This window comes from Engystomops pustulosus, chromosome 11 (assembly GCF_040894005.1).
Source record: "Engystomops pustulosus chromosome 11, aEngPut4.maternal, whole genome shotgun sequence".
NCBI classification, from domain to species: Eukaryota; Metazoa; Chordata; class Amphibia; order Anura; family Leptodactylidae; genus Engystomops; species Engystomops pustulosus.
In genome coordinates this window covers 32547270-32575168 of record NC_092421.1, presented here as the reverse complement: position 1 = coordinate 32575168, position 27899 = coordinate 32547270, and the positions used below count along the sequence as shown (strand labels likewise).

Below are 27899 nucleotides of genomic sequence, written 5' to 3'. Positions count from 1 at the left end.
CTGGATCGCGAATGGACCGAGTAAGTAAATCTGCCCCAGTATATACTTGATTATAAGCCAAGTTTTTCATCAGAAAAAACGTGCTGAAAAACTGAAACTAAGCTTATAATCAAGTCAAAACTCACCTTTCTGGAGCCACCTGCAGGTCTTCTCTTCTTTGGTCCGGCAGCGGCAGTTAACTGGGTTTTCCCAGTTTTTGTGGAAAAATTAGGGGCCTCGGCTTCTACTCGGGTCGACTGTATACAGCTCCCCCCCCAGCATTAACTATATACCACGCCCCCCCAGCATTAACTATATACCACGCCCCCCCAGCATTAACTATATACAGTACTCCCCCCAGGATTAACTATATACAGCCCCCCCCCCAGGATTAACTATATACAGTCCCCCCCAGCATTAACTATATACAGCCCCCCCCAGGATTAACTATATACAGTCCCCCCCCCAGCATTAACTATATACAGCTCCCCCCCCAGCATTAACTATATACAGCTCCCCCCCAGCATTAACTATATACAGCTCCCCCCCCCAGCATTAACTATATACAGCTCCCCCCCCCAGCATTAACTATATACAGCTCCCCCCCCCAGCATTAACTATATACAGTTAGCCCCCCCAGCATTAACTATATACAGTTAGCCCCCCCAGCATTAACTATATATAGCTCCCCCCCAGCATTAACTATATACAGCTCCCCCCCAGCATTAACTATATACAGCTCCCCCCCAGCATTAACTATATACAGCTCCCCCCCCCAGCATTAACTATATACAGCTCCCCCCCCCCAGCATTAACTATATACAGCTCCCCCCCAGCATTAACTATATACAGTTAGCCCCCCCAGCATTAACTATATATAGCTCCCCCCCAGCATTAACTATATATAGCTCCCCCCCAGCATTAACTATATATAGCTCCCCCCCAGCATTAACTATATATAGCTCCCCCCCAGCATTAACTATATATAGCTCCCCCCCAGCATTAACTATATATAGCTCCCCCCCAGCATTAACTATATACAGCTCCCCCCCCCCAGCATTAACTATATACAGCTCCCCCCCCAGCATTAACTATATACAGTTAGCCCCCCCAGCATTAACTATATATAGCTCCCCCCCAGCATTAACTATATATAGCTCCCCCCCAGCATTAACTATATATAGCTCCCCCCCAGCATTAACTATATACAGCTCCCCCCCCCCAGCATTAACTATATACAGCTCCCCCCCCCCAGCATTAACTATATACAGCTCCCCCCCCAGCATTAACTATATACAGTTAGCCCCCCCAGCATTAACTATATATAGCTCCCCCCAGCATTAACTATATATAGCTCCCCCCCAGCATTAACTATATATAGCTCCCCCCCAGCATTAACTATATATAGCTCCCCCCCAGCATTAACTATATATAGCTCCCCCCCAGCATTAACTATATATAGCTCCCCCCCAGCATTATTATATACAGCTCCCCCCCCCAGCATTAACTACATACAGTTCCCAGTAACTAACTACCTATGCACTGCGCTCAAACGTTAAAGGCAGAGCAGGGAACTTCCCTTGCTCTGCTATAAACCCAAATCTGGCGTCTGGGTTTCTAGCAGTTCGGCATAGGTATAGTTGTAAACAATTGTTTGGGGACCCCCTGTAGAAGCAAAGTGGTGTGTGTGCCCCAGGACCCCTCATATCATCTGGCCCTGTTTTGCGGCTGTCTCACAGCTCCATGTATTACTGTGGACTTATGCTCATTGCTAAGAATTCCTCTGCACCACAGGCACTAGGCTGAGAGCATGTCCTATTCTAATCTGTGTCTGTGGCTCAAATAGTCCCATAGAAGTCATATAGTGCTGTGAAGAAAAGAAAAAAAAAAAAAAAGAACATTGCACATGGCTGTATTAGGCTTTATGACTGTTTTCGTGCTGACTCTAATGGGCTTGGCCCAGCTCAGCCACTGGTTTCCTGGAAAACCTGGATTACACACAGACCGCAAAATATGGACCACAAATACAGCCATTACAGTCGTTGATAATAGTCAAAAGATAACAGTGCCTTGGTATACCAAGTGCCCCTGGTTTATCATGCTTGATTTCAATGGTAGATTTTTTTTAAGCAGTTGGGAGTAAATCAACTTTCTGTGCTGTACACAATTGACAGTCTAGAGATAAAACAACCAGAGTGTGTGTGTGTGTGTGTGTGTGTACGTGTACGTGTGTGTGTGTACGTGTACGTGTGTGTACGTGTGTGTGTGTGTACGTACGTGTACGTGTACGTGCGTGTGCGTACGTGTGCGTGCGTGTGTGTGTACGTGTGCGTGTGTGTGTACGTGTGCGTGTGTGTGTGCGCGTGCGTGTGTGCGTGTACGCGTGCGTGTACGCGTGCGTGTACGCGTGCGTGTACGCGTGCGTGTACGCGTGTGTGTACGCGTGTGTGTACGCGTGTACGTGTGTGTGTGTACGCGTGTACGTGTGTGTGTGTACGCGTGTACGTGTGTGTGTGTACGTGTGTGTACGTGTGTGTACGTGTACGTGTGTGTACATGTGTACGTGTGTGTGTACATGTGTGCACGCGTGTGTGTGCACGCGTGTGTGTGCACGCATGTGTGTGCACGCATGTGTGTGCACGCATGTGTGTGTACGCATGTGTGTGCACGCATGTGTGTGTACGCATGTGTGTGCACGCGTGTGTGCACGCGTGTGTGTGCGCGTGTGTGTGTGTACGTGTGTGTGTGTGTACGTGTGTGTGTGTGTACGTGTGTGTGTGTACGTGTGTACGTGTGTGTGTACGTGTGTGTGTACGTGTGTGTGTACGTGTGTGTGTGTACGTGTGTGTGTGTGTGTGTACACGTGTGTGTACGTGTGTGTGTGTACGTGTGTGTGTGTGTGTGTACACGTGTGTGTACGTACGTGTGTGTGTGTACGTACGTGTGTGTGTGTACGTGTGTGTTTGTGTGTACGTGTGTGTGTGTGTGTGTACGTGTGTACGTGTGTTCCAAGTTTTTGGTTTCTTTGACCTAGGAAAAGTTTATACCACAAGAAACAAAGATTAGTTTTTTCCTGAAATTCTTCACTTTGTTTCAAGTATAAGCAGAGGCCATGTTCACATTTTGCAACAGAATTTCTTTTATAGTTGGGGGAAGTGTTCGCGGCGGGTGAACGCGGCCTCACTGCTTTTGACTATGTGGATAACTTCCACACCATCACAATTTTGACAACCTTTTGACAAACAGGGTTTTACTAACCACTGAATCCAGATGCTTCAATGTAAAACATCAAGAGAAGCTAAAAAAGGTTCTATAAAATGATTAACACGCCTAAAAGGAGAGAGAGTGAAACTAAATACTGATATTATCCACAGTATGGTGTACTATAATCTCTACAGTTACCAATAAAGAGGACAAAGCTGCTTTATTCAAGTTGTCTTTACCCCAGCTGGGTTAACATATTTGCATATTCCTTACCCACAATCTTATATACAGCCCGATAGTTCTGTAAAGCGTAATAAAAGTGACAAGGTCAATGAAAGGACATGAAGCGGTCTACAAGGCTAGCACCTCCTTACCTGCAGTGCACTGTTGAGGAAGCAGCTATTTTGTCCGGGTTCATTGATCAGGCCCTTGCTTGGAGCGATAGATATGGAGTTGCGTGGAGTAAACATCTCCTGTACCCCTCCTCGACCCGTAGAAAAATAGTTTCTCTTCCAAGACATCATTGAATCCAGTGCAAAAGTAAATGTCAATAAACAGGAGCAAACAAGGAGGGTTCAACCCAATATCAGAGACCCCAGATCCTCTACCAGGATCAATGGTTTACAGCAGATTAACAGGAATAAATAAAGGAATAATTCCAGCCATAAGAATGAACCAAGAACACAAGTGATGTCGTTGCTGGAGTACAAAGATCTTGCTGAAATTAAGGAAAAAACTTGAAGCAGTTAATCCTCTAAAGAAAAAGAACAATGAGGAATCAGAAGCAGAGGTTTTCTATTGGCAGTCCAGGCTACGTGTTTACAAGTGTCCAGCAAGTGGATGTGTCTTAATCCGCTCCTGTTCCCTCCAAGGATGAACGTACAAAAAAATACCAGGAGAGGAAAAAAGCTGGAAGCAAAACACAGCTCCAGAACCTCACATGACTCGCTGCCCCCTGGGAAGTACAAGCGGGAGCAGCAGACAACTTCAGCAGGTTGCAGCACGATACTGAAGGAATCTTTTGTTGGTTTTGCTTTAGACACTCCTAATAAAAGCTTTTCAGAAATCCAAGCTCTAGGAGATGCTCATCCCAGCCCAGATCCTTTAGAAATGGAAATCCTAAGCAGCCGAGAGGTTTATATGAGACAGGGAAAAATGCAAAGGGTTGCGTCATTTAATTACTGAGCTGCATTGTTTTGTGGTGCGCTGCCAAGTCTGGCAAACCTCACCTCCCACAGCAAACAGCCGAGAGGAGAAAGAAGGGACCAGGAAGACTGGGAATGCTTCAGGAAGGGCAAGGGAACACAACTGGAATCAGACGCTGATCATACTTTCTCGGTGTCCAAATAATCCACCACGGTGCTCACTTTACTGAACTGGATGGCTGGTCCAACGTGATGCGGTCATAAAAGCTCGCCATGATTCTCTGGGATCTTCCCACGGGTGAACACATGCCCTCAAAGAACAGGTCTGATGTCCAACGCTGCAAGTTGAAAGATGGTAAATGAAGGTTTCAGTCTCTTACAGAGCATCTTCCAGATGTAAGGCACCTAGTAAACGGAGATAAATAAGAGGTTAATACAGAGGACGTAACAGACGAAAAACACGTTTGTACAAGTTAGAAAGAGTCTGACTACACCCGGTGTTATATAACTTGTACACACATCAAGTGCCTCTCTCACCTTAGAGGAAACCAGCAATTACTGAAGAGCTGAAGGTCATAAAATACATCTCCACCCAAAAATCTTTATCACTCCCCCACATTTTGACGATCAATGGATGGATACAACTTTCCCAAGGTCCTGAATTTTATAATTGGTTTTTCAGCAAAACCACTCACCAGTTATAAAATTCAGGACCTTTGGAAAGCTGTATCCACATTACACACAAGCTTTCTGGACAGCCAAGACAGAACTAATCAACCTGAGCTGCATCACTCATACACAGCAGGGGAATTGTGCATTAATTGATTATTCTGCCTAGCAGGGAGAACAGTGATTAAATCATCCTCTCTCGCAGTGCATAACTATTGTACAAGGAAAAGCCCCAGCACAGAAGCAACAGAGCTTCATTATCATAATTGTTTTTTCAGCAAAACCACTCAGCTCAGGGATTAAACAAGATATGTTTCTGCATCAGTGTAGCTACAGCATTCTCAAGGTATGTTTGGTTCATAATGCATCAAATCAAATGGTAGGTTTCCTTTCAGTGCTCCCAACTCATGTCCATTGCCAGGTAGGGGTTAAAAGTCTGTGTGTAACCTTCATCCGGCTGATGCACATCAGTATACCACAAAATAATATGGCATAACCAATATATCATTGGACAATACAGTATATTATAAGGCCCACCAATTCCGCCATGCCTGATCATTGATTGTTATAGGGCGGTATAAGCAATACAGCATAAGGGAAGGAAGGGGGGGTGCAGTTTACCCCAAAATGGTGACAACAGATATTTTGAATACAGAAAACTGATGCAACTGCAATGATCTAGCCCCCACCCTACATGAATCTATACTTAGCCATAATCACTTGATGATAGCAGCAGGTCCTAGAGTTCGCACACATGGTTTACCTTCACAATGCACATAGAGAAGTATGTAATAAGCCAGTCTCACCCAAATACTCCCAGCCCTGTCACATTCTCATCTACTCCACCAAAATGTGTCACTAAAAGATTTAAAAGTATCTTTTACACCCACAACTTTGACCCACCCAAAGTTAATACAGTTTATGTGTGTAGAATAGCATTTTCTTCACACGCCATGGTAAGGCTATGTTCACACTGCGTTTATTGTATACAGCAGGAGTAGAAGTTAGATAGTAAAGCTCAGTCTGCGGTGTATTACTGTTATTACAGCAATGTTCATGTACGATTATCCTGAATACAGTGTTACAGATTTGCTGAAACTTCCTTCACACTGGTGTTTGTTGTCAAATTGTGCCCCCCTGACAATGTTGAATCCTATAGCAAGATGCAAAAGCAAGACGCACAAACCTGCTCCCCAGCCCCTCCCCTCTGCTGTAATATCTAACCAGGAGCCTCCTGCTTCTGGAGGGGTTGTGCAGCTAAACACATTTTTCTCAGTCCTGCTGCTACTAACACCAGATACAAAGGTATTGCTACACAGATCTCCAGGGACAATACCCAACACTGGCTGTAGATGTGTATGGCCTATAACAGTGATGGCTAACCTATGGCACGGGTGCCAGAGGTGGCACTCAGAGCCCTTTCTGTGGGCACTCAGGCCATCACCAGAGATGACTCCAGGCATCTTCCTGCAGTCCCAGACAGCCCAGGACTTGCTGTGCACAGAGGTATTTTAGAGTGACAGCTCTACCTGGGACTATTTTCTGCTTTATTGGTGTCCTCGGAGTGATGGTATGAATGAAAGCTGTGACAGAGAAGGGAGTATAAATCACAAATTAAATTTCTGTGTTGGCACTTTACGATAAATAAGTGGGTCTTTGTTGTAGTTTGGGCACTCGGCCTCTAAAAGGTTTGCCATCACTGGCCTATAAGAAACACACAAGAAGCATTTTTCAATATAAGTTGGATGAAAAGTAGTAGAATAATTGGACACAATTGGCAGACAAAGATTATGGAGTTTATACCCTATAACCAATACACAGCTGAAATGAGAAGAGCAATGCTAAAGTTTTAATTTTATAACCTCTTCCTAAATTCTACAAATCTAATAATATTTACACCAAGTGCACACAGACCTACATTACCATGAGGGTCATATAAGATGAGAGCCCCCCGGTCTCCATGTGACAAGTCAAACAGCAGGTGTGCGAGTCTCCGGACACAAAGAGGGTTCTGTGTGGCGAGTGCCGAGCTGTGTAGAGCATGGTACACGTCTGAGAACAGGGCACGAGCGGCACAGTCATCCCAGTGTCCCGCTACTTGTTCACGCTATGCATAAAGGAGGACAATCTAGGTGCCACGTTATAATGAGATTTCCAGCTTAACCAAAATAGAACACAGGAGAAGGAAGATACATGCAGACACTTTATTGTAATTACCTCGTAAATGTAGCAACAATTATGTCACATTATATAATATTTCACAATCCACCTGTATGACTATTCCAAAAATTATGTCCCTGACCCCATTCTCCGCATCATGTGGATACAATACAAGATCTCAGCTTATCTTATGCCCCTACCAAGCACAGAGAAGCTGGCGGGAATTATCCCGGAAAAGGGATTTGGAATGGGAAGAACTGATCCATTTACTATAAAACTAGTGGGTCCTGTCTGCTAGATATAAAGAGGTTAGGGAGACATTTGTAACTCAATCAGGGTTTTCCAAACTTTGGCTGCCCAAAAAGGTGTCGGGACATGTATGAAAAAAAGATTGCAAGACAGATATAACCATAGGCAAAAGTATAGCACATCCTTTAAGTATTCCTTTACATTTTGACCTCATAGCAACTATCGCATAACGTTAAGTAACAGAAGAACTGACAAAAGGTCACAAGGGTCTAGAGGTCAACCACCTATTGTTATTAGAGGTCAAAGTTGGCTCATGAAAGACAATTATTACAATTAGGCATCTTTCATTTACTTAACACTTACCGTTTGTGACATTACAGCAGCCCAGGAGAAGAGTTCTCCAAGTCTTTCATCTCCCAAACAATAAGACTTCTATGGCTAGAAGAACATTGGGCAACTTTTTAACCCCTTAATGGCCACATGGACAGTGCAACACATAGCAGTGGGTACAGTACCTGCTGATAAGTGCTACACTTGCTTTGGCAACCATAAAGTCAGCCTGAAGTCCACTGCCCACGGACAAGTTTAGTCGGAGAAACTTGCTTGATTTCCCACACTGAAACCTCAAATCTCCGAACTAAACGGACATACTGGGTTCTGTTTAGCGATTCTAGGTTGGGTCCAGCAAATCACAAAAGTGCATGGAGTGAGATCCTTGGATAAAGGTTCATACACATGATGGTAATTAGCCATAACACTGCAACTACACATAATAGCCATAATACTCATCTTTATACGTCTCTGATTTGGGCCAGAACTTGGTATGAAATATAAGAAGTGTGAAGGAACTATTTGAAAGACTTCATATGGAGCCAAAACCCAGCCACATGCAGAAACCAAGATTTCTTCTTAGTAAAATCAGTGAATGTTTCCTCGCTGTAATTGCTTCCCTCATTAGCGGCTGTGGGGCCTAACATGGCTTTTGGTATTTTCAGTCTGTAGTGACATTAACAACGTTGCTGTAGTAATTATCTTGATCGCTGCCTCTCTTGTTATATAGGTAGGTGTATTATTTCTGCAAGGAAGCAAAATGTCCAAATGTTTGTCACATAAAATCCTTAATCATATTTAAAAAAAAGGGAGAATGTCTAGGACCTCAATACCGATGACCGATCCTCAGGACAGCCAATGGGAGGTCAATACTGATTAAAGGGAACCTTTAGATATGCAATGCAGGTGTCATGGGCTTTTACACTCAGTTCTTAGTGAAAATGAGGTCCCTGGTGACAGGTAACCATTAAATGTACAGTGTCATACATCCTATGGTGGTTGTGTATAGTACTGCAGCTCAGCCTCTAATAAGTGAAAGGGACAGAGCTACAAGCAGTACCAGACACTACAGGGTGTACAATCCAATGAAAGTCAATGGAGTCCCATCTTTTGCCATGCAAAAGGGCAAGAGGTGCTATCATGAAAGAGTGAAAACAGCCATGACCAGGATTGTCTTCAGGACTCACATTTACTGGCACAGGCAGAAAAGTATTACCAGCAGCCGCTTAAAGGCTATGGGCACCTCTGTGCATGAGAAATGCTTAACCACATATATTCTTAGTCATAAAATAAGATGCCATTTTTGCCACATTTTCAGAAACACGATTTCCACATTGTATCTTTTTTGGAATTTGGAGTCTTGGTTGTCTGGGGTTCCCTGGCACATGTTATCTGCTGTGTATAACTCACATGTACAGCTTCTGCTCTGCTTCCCAATTAAAGAGAACATGTTGCAGAAGCCAATCACACCTGCATTGCACCTTGTATGCCTTTCTGCCTTCTCTAAGCATTTCCATTGTCCTATTCGGCAACCTGTCTTTAGTGAAAATAAGGTTCCTGGTGACAGGTTCCCTTTAAGAACAGATAGTCGAGCTGAGGGCACTAGTATATGGGAGGGATTGGGAAAGTATTCAGCTGAATGTGTATGCGTCTAATGGGTATGGGCAGCTTTAGTGATTTATTTTTTAAGTTACAGGTAACCTTTTAGTTTCAACAGCTTTGTCTACATTTGGAAAAAAACACTAAGAGGATTACGTTACATGCTTCAGCCGTTACACAACATCCAGTGACAGCTTAGCGGTTAGATCACCCAGTCCTCCGCACAGAAACATCTAATAAAACTGGATACAGTACATAAAAATAATCCAAGCCATTATAAAACATTCAGAATGCATGTGTAGTCTAATCTGTCAGCGTCAGATTACAGATCAGGAGGAAATGAGTAGATTAATATATAGGTTTTATAGAAAGAAATTCAGCACAACTGAATGTTAAAATGCTTTTTTATTCGCAAGACAAATTATTGGCAAGTGCATGTACAACATAACAGCAGGCGGCTGCTGATAAGGACTGCCCACTGGACTCCTAAACATACACAAGGGCAATTTAAGGGCTTTATCTGGAATTTCTTATTCGCTGATTATCTTTTCAGCATTGTACTGACAAAGTATATGCAGTAACAACCAATTGGCTTGGTTTAAGGCTACGTGGTCAGGCCACAAACATATACATCGCGACCTTCACCAAAGTGCAAGTTCATCCTCGGACACAGGATGTCACTGCTGTAACTTCCTCTACTGCATCAAGATTCCAGCAGGCAACCGCTGAGGGAGCAGAGGGGGAGCGCAAGAGTGTAACAGCATGTGAAGCTACAGCACTGAGGGGCTTTTAACACCCCAGAAGCCCTTCTGGTTCATTAGCATAATTTACAAAAAATTTAGAAGGCAGGATTTTTACAGTTATGGTGCCTGGATCTGAGTAAAACTCAATGTCCAAATATTGGATGAAACTGTTCCTTTTACCTACTGAACTTCTGGTCAGGTCCAGAGACTAAACCACAGGAACAGAGTGACATGGGAGCAGAAGCATGTTCATGGAAAATTACTAAAGCTTCATTCACACAGCGGTCATGTATATACACCCCCACAGACGGCTAAGGTGACCCAGTGGCATTACGGTGCCACGCGTCTGTCTCTGCCTTCATTTGGCAGGTGATGAGCAGTGCCTGTTTATCTCCACACATACCACTACCAATACTGAACACCAAAAAGTTCAATATTCTTCTATTTCTCTGACTCTGGGGACAAGGGAATATTAATTTGCGTGGGGGGTGCTCAAGGACGTCAGCCTCAGCGCCTTACTCTCTCAGAACCAGGCAAAGAAGGTGCCATCCCCTACTCCACGTAACGCGCATGACATTGTGGAAAGTCTACATCAGTAAATCTGATGCTTTAATCTTATCCTTTAAGGATAAGCAATCAATAATCAATAGTAATTTCTGGAAAATCCATTTGAAATATTCTTTGACTAAGGAAAGTCTTCTGGTTCATGGTGTAAAGCCAGTGGTGCAGGACTATCACTACACAGACTTCACGGGCCATCGCAGAGGAGGAGAGCCCTTTGGGGGACATTATCATAGCCTGTACATCATTTTTCTGCCATAAAAGTGCTGAAATATTTACAATTCCTTGCAAAGAGCCAAGAATTGAGATTATTTTTTCCGTTACGCCACAAGGCATGAAGAGGCGTGAAGTGGGGCACCATAGGCGGCAGAGTAGGCCAGTGGGTAGCGTTATCACACTGCTCCTGCACACTCCTTACAGCCTGCGACCATTGAAGCCCTCTGGTCATAATGCAATTCTGAAGCATCCGACACAATGCACTGGGGGATGATAAAAGTCCCCATATGTGTATCATAGTCATATACCATCTAAAGAGTCCCTGCTTCCCTGCAGTGCCATCCTCTGCACTGTGGTTGATCCGTGAAATCCAGCCGGCACCAGACTGCTATAAATTATATCATTATTATATGGGATCTAAGCATGGTGGCCTAGTGGTCAGCATTGCATTATATTCTTTCCGTGTTTGCGTGGGTTTCCTCCGGGTCCTCAGTTTTCCTCCCACACCGCAAAAGATACTGCTAGGTATATTAGATTGTGAGCCTTATTGGGGACTGATTTGACAAGCTATGTGCAGTGCTGCGTAATCTGTGTGCCATGTAATTAAAGAATTATTATTAATAATTACTTATGGTGAAGAAGAGAATATATATCCAAAAATTTTAAACAAATTCAACTTTTCAGTAATCTAAACATTTTGATTAACAATGTAAGGAAAGGGCAAAGGCTTCCAACAAATATAACATATTTTTAATACAAAACAGAAAGAAATGGGATAAAAAGGAAAAAATTACAAAGGCTTTATTGTTAGACTGGAGGCCAGCTCCGGGAGCTCTTATCTCTAGTTTCATGACAAGCTGCCAAAGGGCAGTCCAGGAAGACTGAGAAAATCCCACAAATACATCAACCTGTTCTATTACATAACACATTACACATGTCAGGGAGAAATGTAGCTTTATAAATAACTAATGCGATGATGTCAGACGGACAATGAAAACCCACAACCAAGGAAAACAAACAGGAATCACCCAACATTTCACAAATCTGAAACCTACGGCTGCCGTCTGCAAGTTTAGAGTAAATCTGTCAATCTTCCTCTGCACCCACACAGGCTGGATTATTAACCCGACAATTTACAAAAATATTCGCAACTTAGTTAAGTAAAGACGTTCGACAGGGAGACGGAAATTCCCAGACTCAACCCGGTCGTGTGTGGAGACGAGTGTGTGGTGTGGTTAGAGGGTTGCTTGAATCTCCCCCTCACCCCCACGCAATTTGGAAACAGAGGGGCAAGTGAAAAAAGTTGGGGCTAAAACAGACAACCGTGGTTGGTCCATGAATCACGGACTGATTTGGCTGTGTGAGAGGCTATTGACTAGGGTCAGACAGTAGGTGTTCTTCTTAAGGAGAGATTGCCAATTAAGACCACCTTAAAGGCATGTGGAGACTTAAAGCCATAGATGCTCCACTAGGGATTCTGGGAAGAAAGCAAATCCGTTTTCCAAGGTGTTAAATGGAAAACAGTAGCAAAAGGAGGTATTGTTTTAAATGTAACACCTTGGAAAACTGATTTGCATTCTACTGTCTAAGGCCACATGCACACGAACGTATGCTTGCCAGGGCATAGCCGGGCATGTGTCTGGTGCCATGAAGAGGTGGATCATGGGTGTCATGGGGCCCTAACACAGGAAAAGATGGGGAAAGAGATAGGACAAGTCCTGAGTACAGCCACAGCCATTGCCGCCTAAAGGGGGGAGGGGGGGGCGTATGCACGACCACAAGCCTGAGGCTGTATATACGTCCCCCATATGTGTACATGGAGCATAAGACAAGCTGTAGTTCAATGTTTCAAAAATCAGTCATGACAAAGGACTTTAAGGTCCGTGTTTCACAGCCGATCACAGACATCAGCTTTTTACAGATCATTAACTACAGTCTATGAGCGATCAATTACAAACAGTTCTGATTAAGAAAAGCTCTACTTTTTATCAGAAACTGTTTTGTTATCTTATGACCTAGTGTGAATAAGCATTTAATCGCAAACCAAGTGAATTAGGTGATAAAGTATGATAAGTGTGATTAAGGCCGTGGCTGTACAGGTGCATATGAAAGCATAATATGCTGCATCTAGTAGATTGGGCATTTATTCCATTACATCCATGTGCTCCAGCTTCCTCCAATGACTTCTCCATCACCCACTCCCAACCTGCTCCTTCCCAGTCACCCCCTCCCCAGACTCCCACCGCACACAAGGCTTTTCCTAGCGTTTAGCATTAGTACCTATGGCAGCTCCATTTGCTTACAGAACAGGTGTACTTATGTATTTACTACTCCTGCACTTTGTACATTGACAAGCAATACATAGAGATACATAGAGGATAGAAAAACAGAGAGTAACCAAGTGTCCCAATCCTGGGCTCTGTGCTCTTCTACACAGATATCAGAGGTCTAGCTACCTCATTATTTGTTACCAACTTTACAGAAGTCTCCCATTCAGAAGGGGATCGGTTTGGATATTTAAAAGGGATGTATATTATATTATTTTGTGTAATGAAAAGGTCAACAATTTTCCAATATACTTTCTCTATCAGTTTATCAGCGTTATTCTAGATCTCTGCTTGTTGTCATCCACTAGGAAGCTTCATGTGGATAAAGACCTGGTCAAAGACAGGTGCACCAGTTGGACTGATGACGTGCTCGGTACGAGCCACGAAGCGCGTCGCCACATTTTTTTTTTTATGTGTTTTTAAGTGTTTTTACTGTGCATTTGCACATTTTTTTATGAAATAATAAAAACAGTATTTATACTCATTTTGGGCGCCAAACAGAATTTATTTCACAAGGAGCTATATGCTCACAATCCTTGGATCTACTACACCCACTAAACTGTGGGATTACCGAGGGCTGCCCCATGGATCACCATCAAAAAGCTGAAACTGTTGTGACCATTACACAACCTCCAAGGGTCTTTTTCCACATGAGCTGCGCAGGTTTAGAATTAAATTGAATGTATGTCACAAAATCTCCATTTAATATACATAGGTGCAGGTCCCACCACTGGAATCATCAGATAACTCTCTCAAAAAGAAGCGGAAATAGTGTTTTAGTGACTCCATATACACACACACACACAATAAAGCAGTATGGTGTATATGTTGTCTATATGCATAGTCAGCATTGATTGGGTCATGTAGAGTCTATAATTATCCACCAGAATCATTGGGATGGTCTGATCACACTAAATGCTCAGCCTAATTAAAAGCTATTTTTATCCCATTGGTGACGAGACTGCAGCCATTTTGCACTATAAATGACCAAGTCAGACTTTAGCAATATCTGCTAGTCTGTATTACTCTACGTTTGAATGTCATAATGTGCTGTCTCCATGTGTAGATATACAGTGGGTAATAAAAGTATTCAGACCCCTTTAAATATTTTTCTTTTTTTTTTTTTGCTCATTAATGTACACTCTGCACCCCACCTTGACAGAGAAAAAAACAAGAAAATGTACATATGTTTGCTAATTTGTTAAACAAGAAAAACTGAAATATCATTTGGTCATAAGTATTCAGACCCTCTGCAGCACTCAAGGTTCCAAAGAGCACAGTGGCCTCCATAACCCTTGAATGGAATAAGTTTGGGAAGACCACAACTCTTCCTCGACATGGCTGTCCACCCAAACCAAGCATTCATGGGAGAAGAGCCTTGGTGAGAGAGGTGAATAAGAACCCCAAGATCACTGTGGCTCAACTCCAGAGATGCAGTAGAGAAGAAAGTAACACAAAGTCACCAATCACTGCAGCCTCCACCAGTCACGGGTTTATGGCGATGGAAGCTTCTCCTCAGTGCAAGAAATATGAAAGCCACATACAGTGTGCAAAAGACATGAGGGACTCCCAGACTATGAGAAATAAGATTCTGTGGTCTGATGAGACAAAGATTAAACGTTTTGGTGTTAATTCTAGGCAGTTTGTGTGTGGAGAAAACCCAAGGACTGCTTATCACCTGCCAAATATAATCCCAACAGTAACACACGGTGGTGGTGGCAGCATCATGCTATGATGACAAAGTGGACATTATTGAGCAAAAAAAAAAAAACTTTTTGGATCTTACCAATGCAACGAAACAAAGTGAAAAATGTCCAACGGTCTGAATATTTCCGTAGCAACTGTACATTCTCTTTATACCTTATATACTAGAGTAGCAGCGAACCCAAATATAAGCGGAGACCCCCAATTTTAACCCAAAAAATGGAAAAACCTATTGACTTGAGTATAAGCCAAGGGTGTGAAATGCATTGGCCACAGCCTGGCCAGCCCCCCAGTGGTATACAGCCTGGCCAGCCCCCAGTAGTATACAGCCTGCCCAGCCCGTAAAATAAACTCAGTACTCACCATTGCGAAGGCCCGCAAGACGTCGGTATGGAGTATGGAGTTTATTCGTTTTTATATACCCGAGTGGGGAATTTTCAGCACAAAAATTTTGCTGAAAAACTCTGCTTATACTCGCGTATACAGGCGGTCCCCTAGTTAAGAACACTCGACTTACATACGACCACTAGTTACAAACGGACCTCTGGATATTGGTAATTTATTGTACTTTACTCCTAGGCTACAATAAACAGCTGAAACAGTGTCTGCAATGAAGCTTTAGTGTTAATCTTGATTCTTATGACAAGACAACATTTTTCAAATCCAATTTTCACAGAGACCAAAAAAGTTCTGGCTGGGATTACAATGATAAAATATACAGTTCCGACTTACATACAAACTCAACTTAAGAACAAACCTACAGACCCTATCTTGTATGTAACCCGGGGACTGCCTGTATATGGTAAATTATACAGGCCAACTATGTTGGAGCCTCACGGAAAAAAAAACTTCCCAAAGTCCAGGGAGACAAGGCAAATATCCCTAGCCTAGTGGAATGGACTCAAAATTAAATTTACTAACTCTATGTACCCTTTACATCTTGAAAAAGCGGCAAAACTATCAGGTACAGTGCCCACATCACAAAAAGGCTCACATCCATGCTATTTTTTCTAATAACGTAAAATTTTGGTATTGGTCTTGAATCCCGGATTCTAATAATCAATGTTACCAATCACAGGAAAGGAAGTAACATGCAGATCAGTGGTCAGAATGGAAGAATTCACATATTGGTGGTTCTGTTCCAACTAACAACTAACATTGCAACATCACTATATCCTATTCACAACAAATGGCAAAATAAAATATTGCCACTCAATTATATCTAACATTTATGTGGAAATTCTTCAGTGAAAAAATTCAAAGTATGAGTGTTTATGGAGTTTTATCTGATAAAATGTACTTCAACATATCCAGCATTCCCATCCCAGCTACCTTCACACAAGGCTGTATGTAGTCCATCAGTATAGCACCTAGTTCATGTTATCATTGCAGGTTGGACATGGCAGGCTACCGTAGTTTGCTGGCAACTTGAAACTGCCCCATCTTCTATACTCAATACTAAAACCTGGAAGCCACAGCCAGCTCATAGATTATCCCCTATGGACAGGAAATGACATATTAAGGTTATCTGTGTGGGTCTGACTTTTAGGACCCCTACCAAATACAAGAACAGGACCCCCATTAATCCAGAGAAAGGGGTCGTGTTCTTACTAATGACTACTCCCTGCCACTCCAATCTATTCTATGGGATTGCCAATTTATCCAAGCACAACGTTTGGCAATCTCCGACAAGTACATAGTCAGTAAATGTAACTGTGGATATGGGATAACTTCTAAATTTTGGACAAACCCTTTAAGTCCAGAACTCACAAACACGTTTGATCGGAGAAACTCACTTTGTGAGGCTGCAGGATTTACTTTACTGAAGGGAGAATCACCGAATTGGACACAGCAAGGGGTTATCTATCAAGGGCCCCCGCCCCAAACAAGAGGCTCTGGTGTTAGTATATCAGATGCATGACCATCCCTGCCCACTTGGCATGGGAAAGAGGGCAATTCCTGGCGACTTGTACACCACTACAAGCCTTGATAAACCCTCCCCATAATATCCATTCAGTTCAGCAATTCTCTTTGGGTCTTTGCAGTCAGCCAGCACACAAAATGACGTCAGCAGCTTGCCAACGTCATTGTTTGTTAGCTGCCGGCATAACGAGGGAACCCGAAGAGGAGTGGAAGAACCCAAAGAGGATCGGATGGACCAGAGGTGGCAGCGGAGCATCGGATGCAAAAGAGGACCTACGGGGGACGTCGGAAAGGCGAGTACAGTGGGTTTATTTTTTTAGACTCAAGTATAAGCAGAGTTAGGGTTTTTCAGCACACATTTTGTGCTGAAAAACTCAGCTTGTACTCGAGTATATACGGTACATTATTTATATTATATTTATGATAAAATTGTTACGTACCGTCCTTTCTCAGACATATGCTTTGTTTAATTAAAAAAAAAAAAAAAAAAAAACGGATTAAGGTGACAACTAGATGTAAACAGATAACTGGGTGTCAGAGTATCTGTACATGTAGCCGACTAGCAGTAATGTCACATCCATCAGAAACCAGACAAATTTTTTTGTTTCTGATGCATATAATGCTGTGATTTTACCAAGGCAAGATTAAATTACATTTTTAACCAAAACGTGCTACACGACACTGCTACTGTATACATCTACATGTTACACACTAAGGGGTTATTTACTGTGCACCGGCATACGATAGCCACGCCGCATTTGGAAACATCAAAAGTCTTTGGCCTCTTGGTGTATCTGGCGAGTGGCTGTGCAGTGCTTTTATTCTATGCCAAGTCCTACCTGACGCACCACCCTTCACACACGCCTGTGGCATAGAAGTCCTGATAAATAACCCCTTACATGTGTCACCACCATTGATCTTCCTTTCCCAACAGATGCTGGTTACAATTCGCAATTAATTGACAGATGTCAGATTTTTATTTAAAAAAAAAAAAAGGTGCGCCTGAATTGTTATTCCTTGTAGAATACCAAGTATTTCTTGGAACAGAAATGTCAAGAGAACTGATAATTCCTCTTTAATTTACATAAACACACACTCCCTAGTAACGTCCGTTACCCATCCCCAAACACTTGGAATTCCCTCAACAAACAGAAGAGACAGTACAAACATTCCGACATATGTAACCGGATAACATGGTGGAGCTCTCCTCATAGGAAAACATTACACGTGGAGTGAGGGTCACATATTTCAGCAGAAGCAAGGCCCCTTACATACTCGCGGTACGTGTTAGCTGCTACATCTGGCCCGAACGCTGACAACCAGAACTCAACTCACCCCATGAGGGAGACTTATCAGGAGTGTCTAAGAGCAGAACTCTTTTAGTTGCCCATGGAAACCAATCAGAGCTCAGCTTTTATTTTCCCACAGCTGTACATAAAATTTAAGCTGAGGTCTGATTGGTTTTCAGTTTTACCTCAAGACATCTCCCACATGTTGTCGGTCCAGTTCTGGACATTGCAGCCAGTACACGCTGTGAGTTTGATGCTATGCTAGTTGGGAGGGTCACCCTTGCTAGTGTCTATGGGGTTTACGCCACTTCTGCCACAGATGTGCAGTGCAAAGTGTCGAGTTTTCTGGCGTAGACTACACTTTGGTAAACCATCATCATAATTTACCCCATTAAACTACTAATTCACTTAGTTATGGGATGAAATATCATTTCTAGAATTCCCACTTTAAGGAGTTTACTTTTAATAAAAAACTCCCACAAAATGATGAGAAAATAAGCAGAGATTAGTCATTTTCACATGATACGAGTCATGCTTAGAGGCTTCAATCGAAGCGCCACTTCAGACTATCCTATCTTCAGTAATATTGTATTAAGAAATATGCCATTCTCATCATACGTGCAGTTCTAGGATCTACGAAATACAGGAAGCCAAATACAAAGTTGGAAATGCAAGCCGAAGTAAAAAATCCAAATCCTACCTACACAAGTGAAAATAGGGTTGTTCCCCTGCAGCCTCTAAACTTGACTCATCTCAGGCAAAATGAGACTGCTCATTTTCACTCTCTTGGGGTGATTTTTATAGGTGTATGGGAAGTGGGGGGTCACTTATCATGGGAATACTAGAAAGGACGTTTCCTACCCTTCCTGAGGGGGCTACTAATTTAATAAGGTAAAATCTGGCCAGACATTTCCTTTAAAAGAGTTTAGTGGTAAATAAAGTGGGGCTTATAATTTAATAATAAATGATACTTCCACCACATTTATCTAGTCTTACGTATACACCAGACAGCAAGCATTGGTGTGCGCCGCTCACAGGATGGCCACCCCCAGGCTCTGCTCATCAGATTGTCTTTATTGATCCTTCCTCACTGATCAATAATCAGCTCCATAATAGGACGAGCCAACCAGAAAATCTCCATTATTTACATAACACCGTGTCATAATCCTGACAGGTCGTCTCCCTTCACAATGTCGCCTACATAAAGTGTATGCCCGCGGCCTATACCTCTACACGGTGTATGCCCGCGGCCTATACCTCTACACGGTGTATGCCCGCGGCCTATACCTCTACACGGTGTATGCCCGCGGCCTATACCTCTACACGGTGTATGCCCGCGGCCTATACCTCTACACGGTGTATGCCCGCGGCCTATACCTCTACACGGTGTATGCCCGCGGCCTATACCTCTACACGGTGTATGCCCGCGGCCTATACCTCTACACGGTGTATGCCCGCGGCCTATACCTCTACACGGTGTATGCCCGCGGCCTATACCTCTACACGGTGTATGCCCGCGGCCTATACCTCTACACGGTGTATGCCCGCGGCCTATACCTCTACACGGTGTATGCCCGCGGCCTATACCTCTACACGGTGTATGCCCGCGGCCTATACCTCTACACGGTGTATGCCCGCGGCCTATACCTCTACACGGTGTATGCCCGCGGCCTATACCTCTACACGGTGTATGCCCGCGGCCTATACCTCTACACGGTGTATGCCCGCGGCCTATACCTCTACACGGTGTATGCCCGCGGCCTATACCTCTACACGGTGTATGCCCGCGGCCTATACCTCTACACGGTGTATGCCCGCGGCCTATACCTCTACACGGTGTATGCCCGCGGCCTATACCTCTACACGGTGTATGCCCGCGGCCTATACCTCTACACGGTGTATGCCCGCGGCCTATACCTCTACACGGTGTATGCCCGCGGCCTATACCTCTACACGGTGTATGCCCGCGGCCTATACCTCTACACGGTGTATGCCCGCGGCCTATACCTCTACACGGTGTATGCCCGCGGCCTATACCTCTACACGGTGTATGCCCGCAGCCTATACCTCTACACGGTGTATGCCCGCGGCCTATACCTCTACACGGTGTATGCCCGCAGCCTATACCTCTACACGGTGTATGCCCACAGCCTATACCTCTACACGGTGTATGCCCACAGCCTATACCTCTACACGGTGTATGCCCACAGCCTATACCTCTACACGGTGTATGCCCACAGCCTATACCTCTACACGGTGTATGCCCACAGCCTATACCTCTACACGGTGTATGCCCACAGCCTATACCTCTACACGGTGTATGCCCACAGCCTATACCTCTACACGGTGTATGCCCACAGCCTATACCTCTACACGGTGTATGCCCACAGCCTATACCTCTACACGGTGTATGCCCACAGCCTATACCTCTACACGGTGTATGCCCACAGCCTATACCTCTACACGGTGTATGCCCACAGCCTATACCTCTACACGGTGTATGCCCACAGCCTATACCTCTACACGGTGTATGCCCACAGCCTATACCTCTACACGGTGTATGCCCACAGCCTATACCTCTACACGGTGTATGCCCACAGCCTATACCTCTACACGGTGTATGCCCACAGCCTATACCTCTACACGGTGTATGCCCACAGCCTATACCTCTACACGGTGTATGCCCACAGCCTATACCTCTACACGGTGTATGCCCACAGCCTATACCTCTACACGGTGTATGCCCACAGCCTATACCTCTACACGGTGTATGCCCACAGCCTATACCTCTACACGGTGTATGCCCACAGCCTATACCTCTACACGGTGTATGCCCACAGCCTATACCTCTACACGGTGTATGCCCACAGCCTATACCTCTACACGGTGTATGCCCACAGCCTATACCTCTACACGGTGTATGCCCACAGCCTATACCTCTACACGGTGTATGCCCACAGCCTATACCTCTACACGGTGTATGCCCACAGCCTATACCTCTACACGGTGTATGCCCACAGCCTATACCTCTACACGGTGTATGCCCACAGCCTATACCTCTACACGGTGTATGCCCACAGCCTATACCTCTACACGGTGTATGCCCACAGCCTATACCTCTACACGGTGTATGCCCACAGCCTATACCTCTACACGGTGTATGCCCACAGCCTATACCTCTACACGGTGTATGCCCACAGCCTATACCTCTACACGGTGTATGCCCACAGCCTATACCTCTACACGGTGTATGCCCACAGCCTATACCTCTACACGGTGTATGCCCACAGCCTATACCTCTACACGGTGTATGCCCACAGCCTATACCTCTACACGGTGTATGCCCACAGCCTATACCTCTACACGGTGTATGCCCACAGCCTATACCTCTACACGGTGTATGCCCACAGCCTATACCTCTACACGGTGTATGCCCACAGCCTATACCTCTACACGGTGTATGCCCACAGCCTATACCTCTACACGGTGTATGCCCACAGCCTATACCTCTACACGGTGTATGCCCACAGCCTATACCTCTACACGGTGTATGCCCACAGCCTATACCTCTACACGGTGTATGCCCACAGCCTATACCTCTACACGGTGTATGCCCACAGCCTATACCTCTACACGGTGTATGCCCACAGCCTATACCTCTACACGGTGTATGCCCACAGCCTATACCTCTACACGGTGTATGCCCACAGCCTATACCTCTACACGGTGTATGCCCACAGCCTATACCTCTACACGGTGTATGCCCACAGCCTATACCTCTACACGGTGTATGCCCACAGCCTATACCTCTACACGGTGTATGCCCACAGCCTATACCTCTACACGGTGTATGCCCACAGCCTATACCTCTACACGGTGTATGCCCACAGCCTATACCTCTACACGGTGTATGCCCACAGCCTATACCTCTACACGGTGTATGCCCACAGCCTATACCTCTACACGGTGTATGCCCACAGCCTATACCTCTACACGGTGTATGCCCACAGCCTATACCTCTACACGGTGTATGCCCACAGCCTATACCTCTACACGGTGTATGCCCACAGCCTATACCTCTACACGGTGTATGCCCACAGCCTATACCTCTACACGGTGTATGCCCACAGCCTATACCTCTACACGGTGTATGCCCACAGCCTATACCTCTACACGGTGTATGCCCACAGCCTATACCTCTACACGGTGTATGCCCACAGCCTATACCTCTACACGGTGTATGCCCACAGCCTATACCTCTACACGGTGTATGCCCACAGCCTATACCTCTACACGGTGTATGCCCACAGCCTATACCTCTACACGGTGTATGCCCACAGCCTATACCTCTACACGGTGTATGCCCACAGCCTATACCTCTACACGGTGTATGCCCACAGCCTATACCTCTACACGGTGTATGCCCACAGCCTATACCTCTACACGGTGTATGCCCACAGCCTATACCTCTACACGGTGTATGCCCACAGCCTATACCTCTACACGGTGTATGCCCACAGCCTATACCTCTACACGGTGTATGCCCACAGCCTATACCTCTACACGGTGTATGCCCACAGCCTATACCTCTACACGGTGTATGCCCACAGCCTATACCTCTACACGGTGTATGCCCACAGCCTATACCTCTACACGGTGTATGCCCACAGCCTATACCTCTACACGGTGTATGCCCACAGCCTATACCTCTACACGGTGTATGCCCACAGCCTATACCTCTACACGGTGTATGCCCACAGCCTATACCTCTACACGGTGTATGCCCACAGCCTATACCTCTACACGGTGTATGCCCACAGCCTATACCTCTACACGGTGTATGCCCACAGCCTATACCTCTACACGGTGTATGCCCACAGCCTATACCTCTACACGGTGTATGCACACAGCCTATACCTCTATACAGTGTATGCCCACAGCCTATACATCCATACAGTGTATGCACACAGTCTATACATTTAGGTTCCCCCCCAGCTCAGCTGCATATGAGCCGACAGAACATATCAAAGGATTGACATTTGCATATCAAGGCTAAAGCAAATTCTTTGTTTTCATGACAACTTACAACCATTCCTAAATCTACGCGTTCCGATTGGTTGCTGTATCTTCCTGATTTGCTGTAAAGATTATTCTGCTAGTAAAAACAAAAAAAGCAGGCTAAATAAAGACAGAGAGCGGCGCTGGGGCCCAGGACTGCAGTCCCCGAGGCTGAAGCAAGTGACAGCTCTGCTAATGATAACGCCGATATCCCACGAGCTGACAGGCGCACAAACCTGGCCACGCAGACACCTGTGCCTTTTATTTTCCTATCCAGCACATGCCAATAGCTTAGCTTGCTATTTTTTTATTTATTTTTTTGGTTTTGCAAATTTTCAGATGTTACATATATAGAAAATATTAAAAATGTATGTGTGTGTATTATAATATGCATTGTACAAACGTAGAAGAATCCACATCTGTCACAATCGATTTCCCCTCGTTGTGATCTAGAATACAGTGCAGCATCCTCCACGGGAATCTCTGTTCAAAGTCTTATCAGCATCACACCAAGCAATAGCCGTTAATACCTAAAATAGTCAGCCAATAGGATGCATCCTCACCCCCCCCCCCCTCCTCTCGTATTAACCATAGCCGTTCCGACACTGGCAGCTTTGTACAGCAACGTATTAGCAGCACCGTGCAGGCAGCTGGAGTTGAGACACAGTGCCGCCTTTTGCTTTGCAGTAAGTGGGTCACCGAATGGGAATATTGGAGAGGGCCTGGAATCACGTGATGGCTTCTGCACAACATACTCCACCAGTCAGACCTGCAGGATCCGACGCCACGCTCCAGAATGGATTCTAGGGGATTTCCAGGGAAAAGATTTGCAATAAAGAAATTGCACCTTTTGTGTTTATAGATACAAAAGATGACAATTGTATAAGGGGCATGGAAACAGGACTCACTCTATGGGGTCACATTTCAATGTACATTATATTCCCGACTTATCTGTGTATTCTCCCTTAAAGGTTTTTGCGCTAATCTTGTTCTATTTTTACCTCTCAATTACATTACCTAACGATATCAAAACATATTTTCCGTTCACCCGAGCCAAATATTCTGGTTGGTTCTCCGATCCTATAGCACTGACTTGTCACGGATCCAGTAGGCACATTCGCACACGTCACGTCGCCACGTTTCCATCTGGATAAACACCTACGCTCTCATTCTACACCGGGCACCTCCAAAACCTTGTTTATCAATGGATGCCAAACGTAGGGGGGAAAAAATGCAGTGCCGGGTAATGTCATTGCCATGTGAAGACATCGAGAGAATACACAGATTCACTTTTTCATTATTATCTTTAAAACCTACAATCCCAGAAATACATTTATTTTCGGGCTATCCCATATTTTTAATGGGATAGTCGGCTGAAATGTAATTAGAACCGTGTTAGGAAGTTTCTATTATAATTTAAGGAAATCTACCATCATGATAAACCACTCACACCTACTCATAGAACCAGGCCACCGTGACTGCAGAAATCTTCTTATATTTTCTATGTTAATTAGTTAGAGTGGCTCTAAGGGGTGTTACCAGAGCCTCTCAGTGTTCTAACTTAACAGGCTGTTACACTGTACAAGCAGCACTTCCCCTCCCACAGTGTGCTGCAGTGAAGAGGGAGGGGGAGAGGAGACATGTAAAAGGCTGTGAAGTTGCAGCATGGAGAGGCTCTGATAACAACCTCCAGAGTCCTTCAGGCTGATTAGCACATGTTTATGCTAATTTACAGTTGATTTTAGAAGGAAGGAGGACATGAATAACAGATATAGGAAGATTACTGCAGTCACGGTGCCTGGATCTGACTAAGTGTCCTAGGTTTATCTGCTGGATTTTGATGGTAGATTTCCTTTGGCCATGGCAGAAGGGTTTGTTGGTTCCAGGCAACTCCCTCCCCAAAGACCTTTCCTAAATGAAGCCGGAAACCAGAGCAGTGGCCTCTAGATCCTAGGTTTCTCCACAACCCTGGTACACCCCCTTTGGCCCCTAAAAAGTTTCATGCAATAATTGTAACCTGCAGCCCGTTCCAGCCCTTCCGCCCAAACAGCCTCAATAGAGTCACATAAAGGGCCAACTAATTATTCAAAATAGTAGATGTAGTTTCTGCATTTTGGATAGGACCACCCATTCTGGAAATGCTGTTGATATACCCTTTTAGAGTAAAATCCATGGAAAATATAAAATAATTTTGTCATGTCCTCTATGATTACATACACATTGGAAATTGGTCTGCCAGTCCCACCAAACGTACATTTACAGGACCTATTAATCCGTCTTCTATGATGGAATTCACCATGTCCAATGTATGAGCGGTGTACAAAGGGTGAATGGCAGCAGCTTACTCCTCTGTCCCATGTGAGGACATGCACACTCAGCAAGGCCAAGTAAAAGACACCCTACAACTCCGCTATACAAGAATCTACATTGACTTCCTGCTAAGAACAGATCTGATCTGCGTCTTCTGGATCTTATTACTGTGTGTTTAGTCTGGAAGATAAATTTACCTTATTAGAACATATGGTAACTTCATGATTGGAATCCAGTTTTGGAATCCAATTTATTCATCTGCTTCTAACAAAATGTCTTTCTATCCTCATCACCCAAATATAAACAGTAGAAAATACTAAGAGCGATTCCCTACTGCCGTCCACCACGATGGGTGATCATCTGCAGGATCCGAGGACATCTGCTGCAACATAAGCATCGACACACGTAGATATACACTGACATAGACAGCGAGACTAAACCCAAGTGTCACCGCTGCCAAATCTGCCAAATGTTTTGTGGGTTATTATTAGGATGGAAGAATGATGTGCATTTCTGAGGAACAAGAGCTGAAAACCTATGATGGATGGAGGCTAGATGCACCTGGTGCCTGTGCACATGGGACGGGTACATGGAGGATATCCAGATGTGGGCTAACACTCACCCGGACACCTTCAATGGAGGGGTTAAATTTACAGTAAATCTGAACAGATTTTCTTGCGGATTTAGGACTAAAACCCAAGTCCGCGGTCGGTCCATAAATCCTGGACCCTGCTGCCGATCATAGAGATATATTACATAAGGAAACAAAGATTTCATAGCGGTCAAGACAAGCAGTGATGTGTCCGAGAATAGTGTCTACAGGATTCATCTAGGGACATTTCCTGGAGTAGTAACTACAAGGAGATTCAATGTCACCCAACTTTCCTAGAAGCAGATACACCAATAATAATAATCACATGTGGCGCAGAATCCCTAGATTATGCCATGGAATATACTACAGCCGCCTACCCCAAGGCAATAGTCACATAACATCACCCACATAATCTATGCTGACTGGGACCATGCTTTTCTAAGGTCCTGATCAGCACCTAGTGAAGGTGCACGCTGGCATTGTACTAGTCTTGACCATATTGTGGGCGCAATGTCAATATCCCATGACTTAACAGTGACAATACTTCATAAGCACACAACTTTTCCATAATGAGATACGCATTGTAGTCACCTAACTTTTCCAGTGTCCTGGCCGTCAGTTCTGTCCCAATTCTCCTTGTCACATCCCAGATTCCATAGCGATGCTTAAACAGACACTTTGCCATTCAGGCCTCTGAGAAAGACAAGTGACGGACTGTGACTACATCTACCTGTAGTCTATGACCCAACTTTCCCTGGGTCCTGATTGTCAATTCTACTCCATTATGCCGTGATTATCCCAGATAGCATCCTGCTTCATGTGCTGGTGCTGTAATCACCATATTAGGAGCACTCAGCTTTCCCAGATACAGATATAACCTGGAAGAGGGAAGGATGTATATGAGCAGTTGTATTTACAGAGGGCATATCTCAGCAGCTGGGGCACTACTACCCCCAGCATGCCATGCTGTGCCATGCTGCAGGGCCTTCTCCCGGGCCTGTGCATCCAGCAGTGGCAGAGCTGCAGCACCGCCTAGTAACATGGCTATATATATGTATATATGGGCACCCTGCCCCTAGGCCCGGCGGGCAGTGCCAGTGTTGGCCTCCTTATATAACAAGTTCCCCATAGATAGGGAGCTGCGCTGTGTGTCACCTTCAGGCGGGAATTCACACTCACCGTCAGCGCTGCGGTTCCGGGGCGGCTTGTCATCCTCCCATCTGGAAGAGGCTGCGGTTATAGGGAATCTCGGCTGTGTCCGTCAGTCCGTCAGTCCGTCCGTCCCTTCCTTCCTTCCCTCCCGGGCAGGTCTCGTTACAGAGATGACATCATCCCCTCCTTCAGACGTGCACCTGATTGTCAGGATGCGGCCCCTCCTCCCACACACAGGTCATTGTGCTTCTTAAAGGGGCTGCGGCTCCTGTGCGGCTCGGCGGGAGAGTGTGACTGTGTGCACACACAGCGGTGCGGCGGGAGGAGGGAGGGGGCGCGGGAGGACGGGCTATGCTGCTCAGCATCACTCCCTGCCCGGGATGTGGCTTCAGAGAGGAGTCAAATTAAAAAAAACTGTGTTTCATTAAAATAAAAACTTGTGTGAAATGAGAATTTTCTGTCAGGATTTATAGCCAGAAATTCCATGATGTCATTCCATGATGCCCCAGTAATCACCTCACCAATTGCCCTCTTCTGCTATCCCGATGCTTCCCATGTACTCGCCAGCTCTTGGCTATAAGAAATGGCAGAAATGCAATTAATGTAAAGGTTTGGGGACCCAGACTGGAGTGATGGATCTCATTTTGGCTGAAAATACTCCCCAGTCATTAATGTTGCCCCTTTACCAC

The 27899-nt window shown here is 44.9% G+C and overlaps 1 protein-coding gene across 6 annotated transcripts in view; it reads right to left on the bottom strand.

Moving 5' to 3' along the window:
* The window catches only part of USP54 (ubiquitin specific peptidase 54), a 71956-nt gene extending 44416 nt beyond the window's left edge, over window positions 1-27540 (bottom strand). For 5 of the 6 annotated variants that reach the window (XM_072131188.1, XM_072131192.1, XM_072131189.1 and 2 more), the window contains exons 1-2: window positions 27238-27539; window positions 3558-4733 (exon numbers count right to left, since the gene is read on the bottom strand). In XM_072131188.1, coding sequence (XP_071987289.1) covers window positions 3558-3707 — 150 coding nt within the window. In that variant the 5' untranslated portion in view covers window positions 3708-4733; window positions 27238-27539. Of the gene's footprint in view, window positions 1-3557; window positions 4734-27237 lie in introns of all 6 variants that reach the window. The other variant, XM_072131193.1, reaches the window with a different exon arrangement.
* Window positions 27541-27899: the final 359 nt, after the last annotated feature.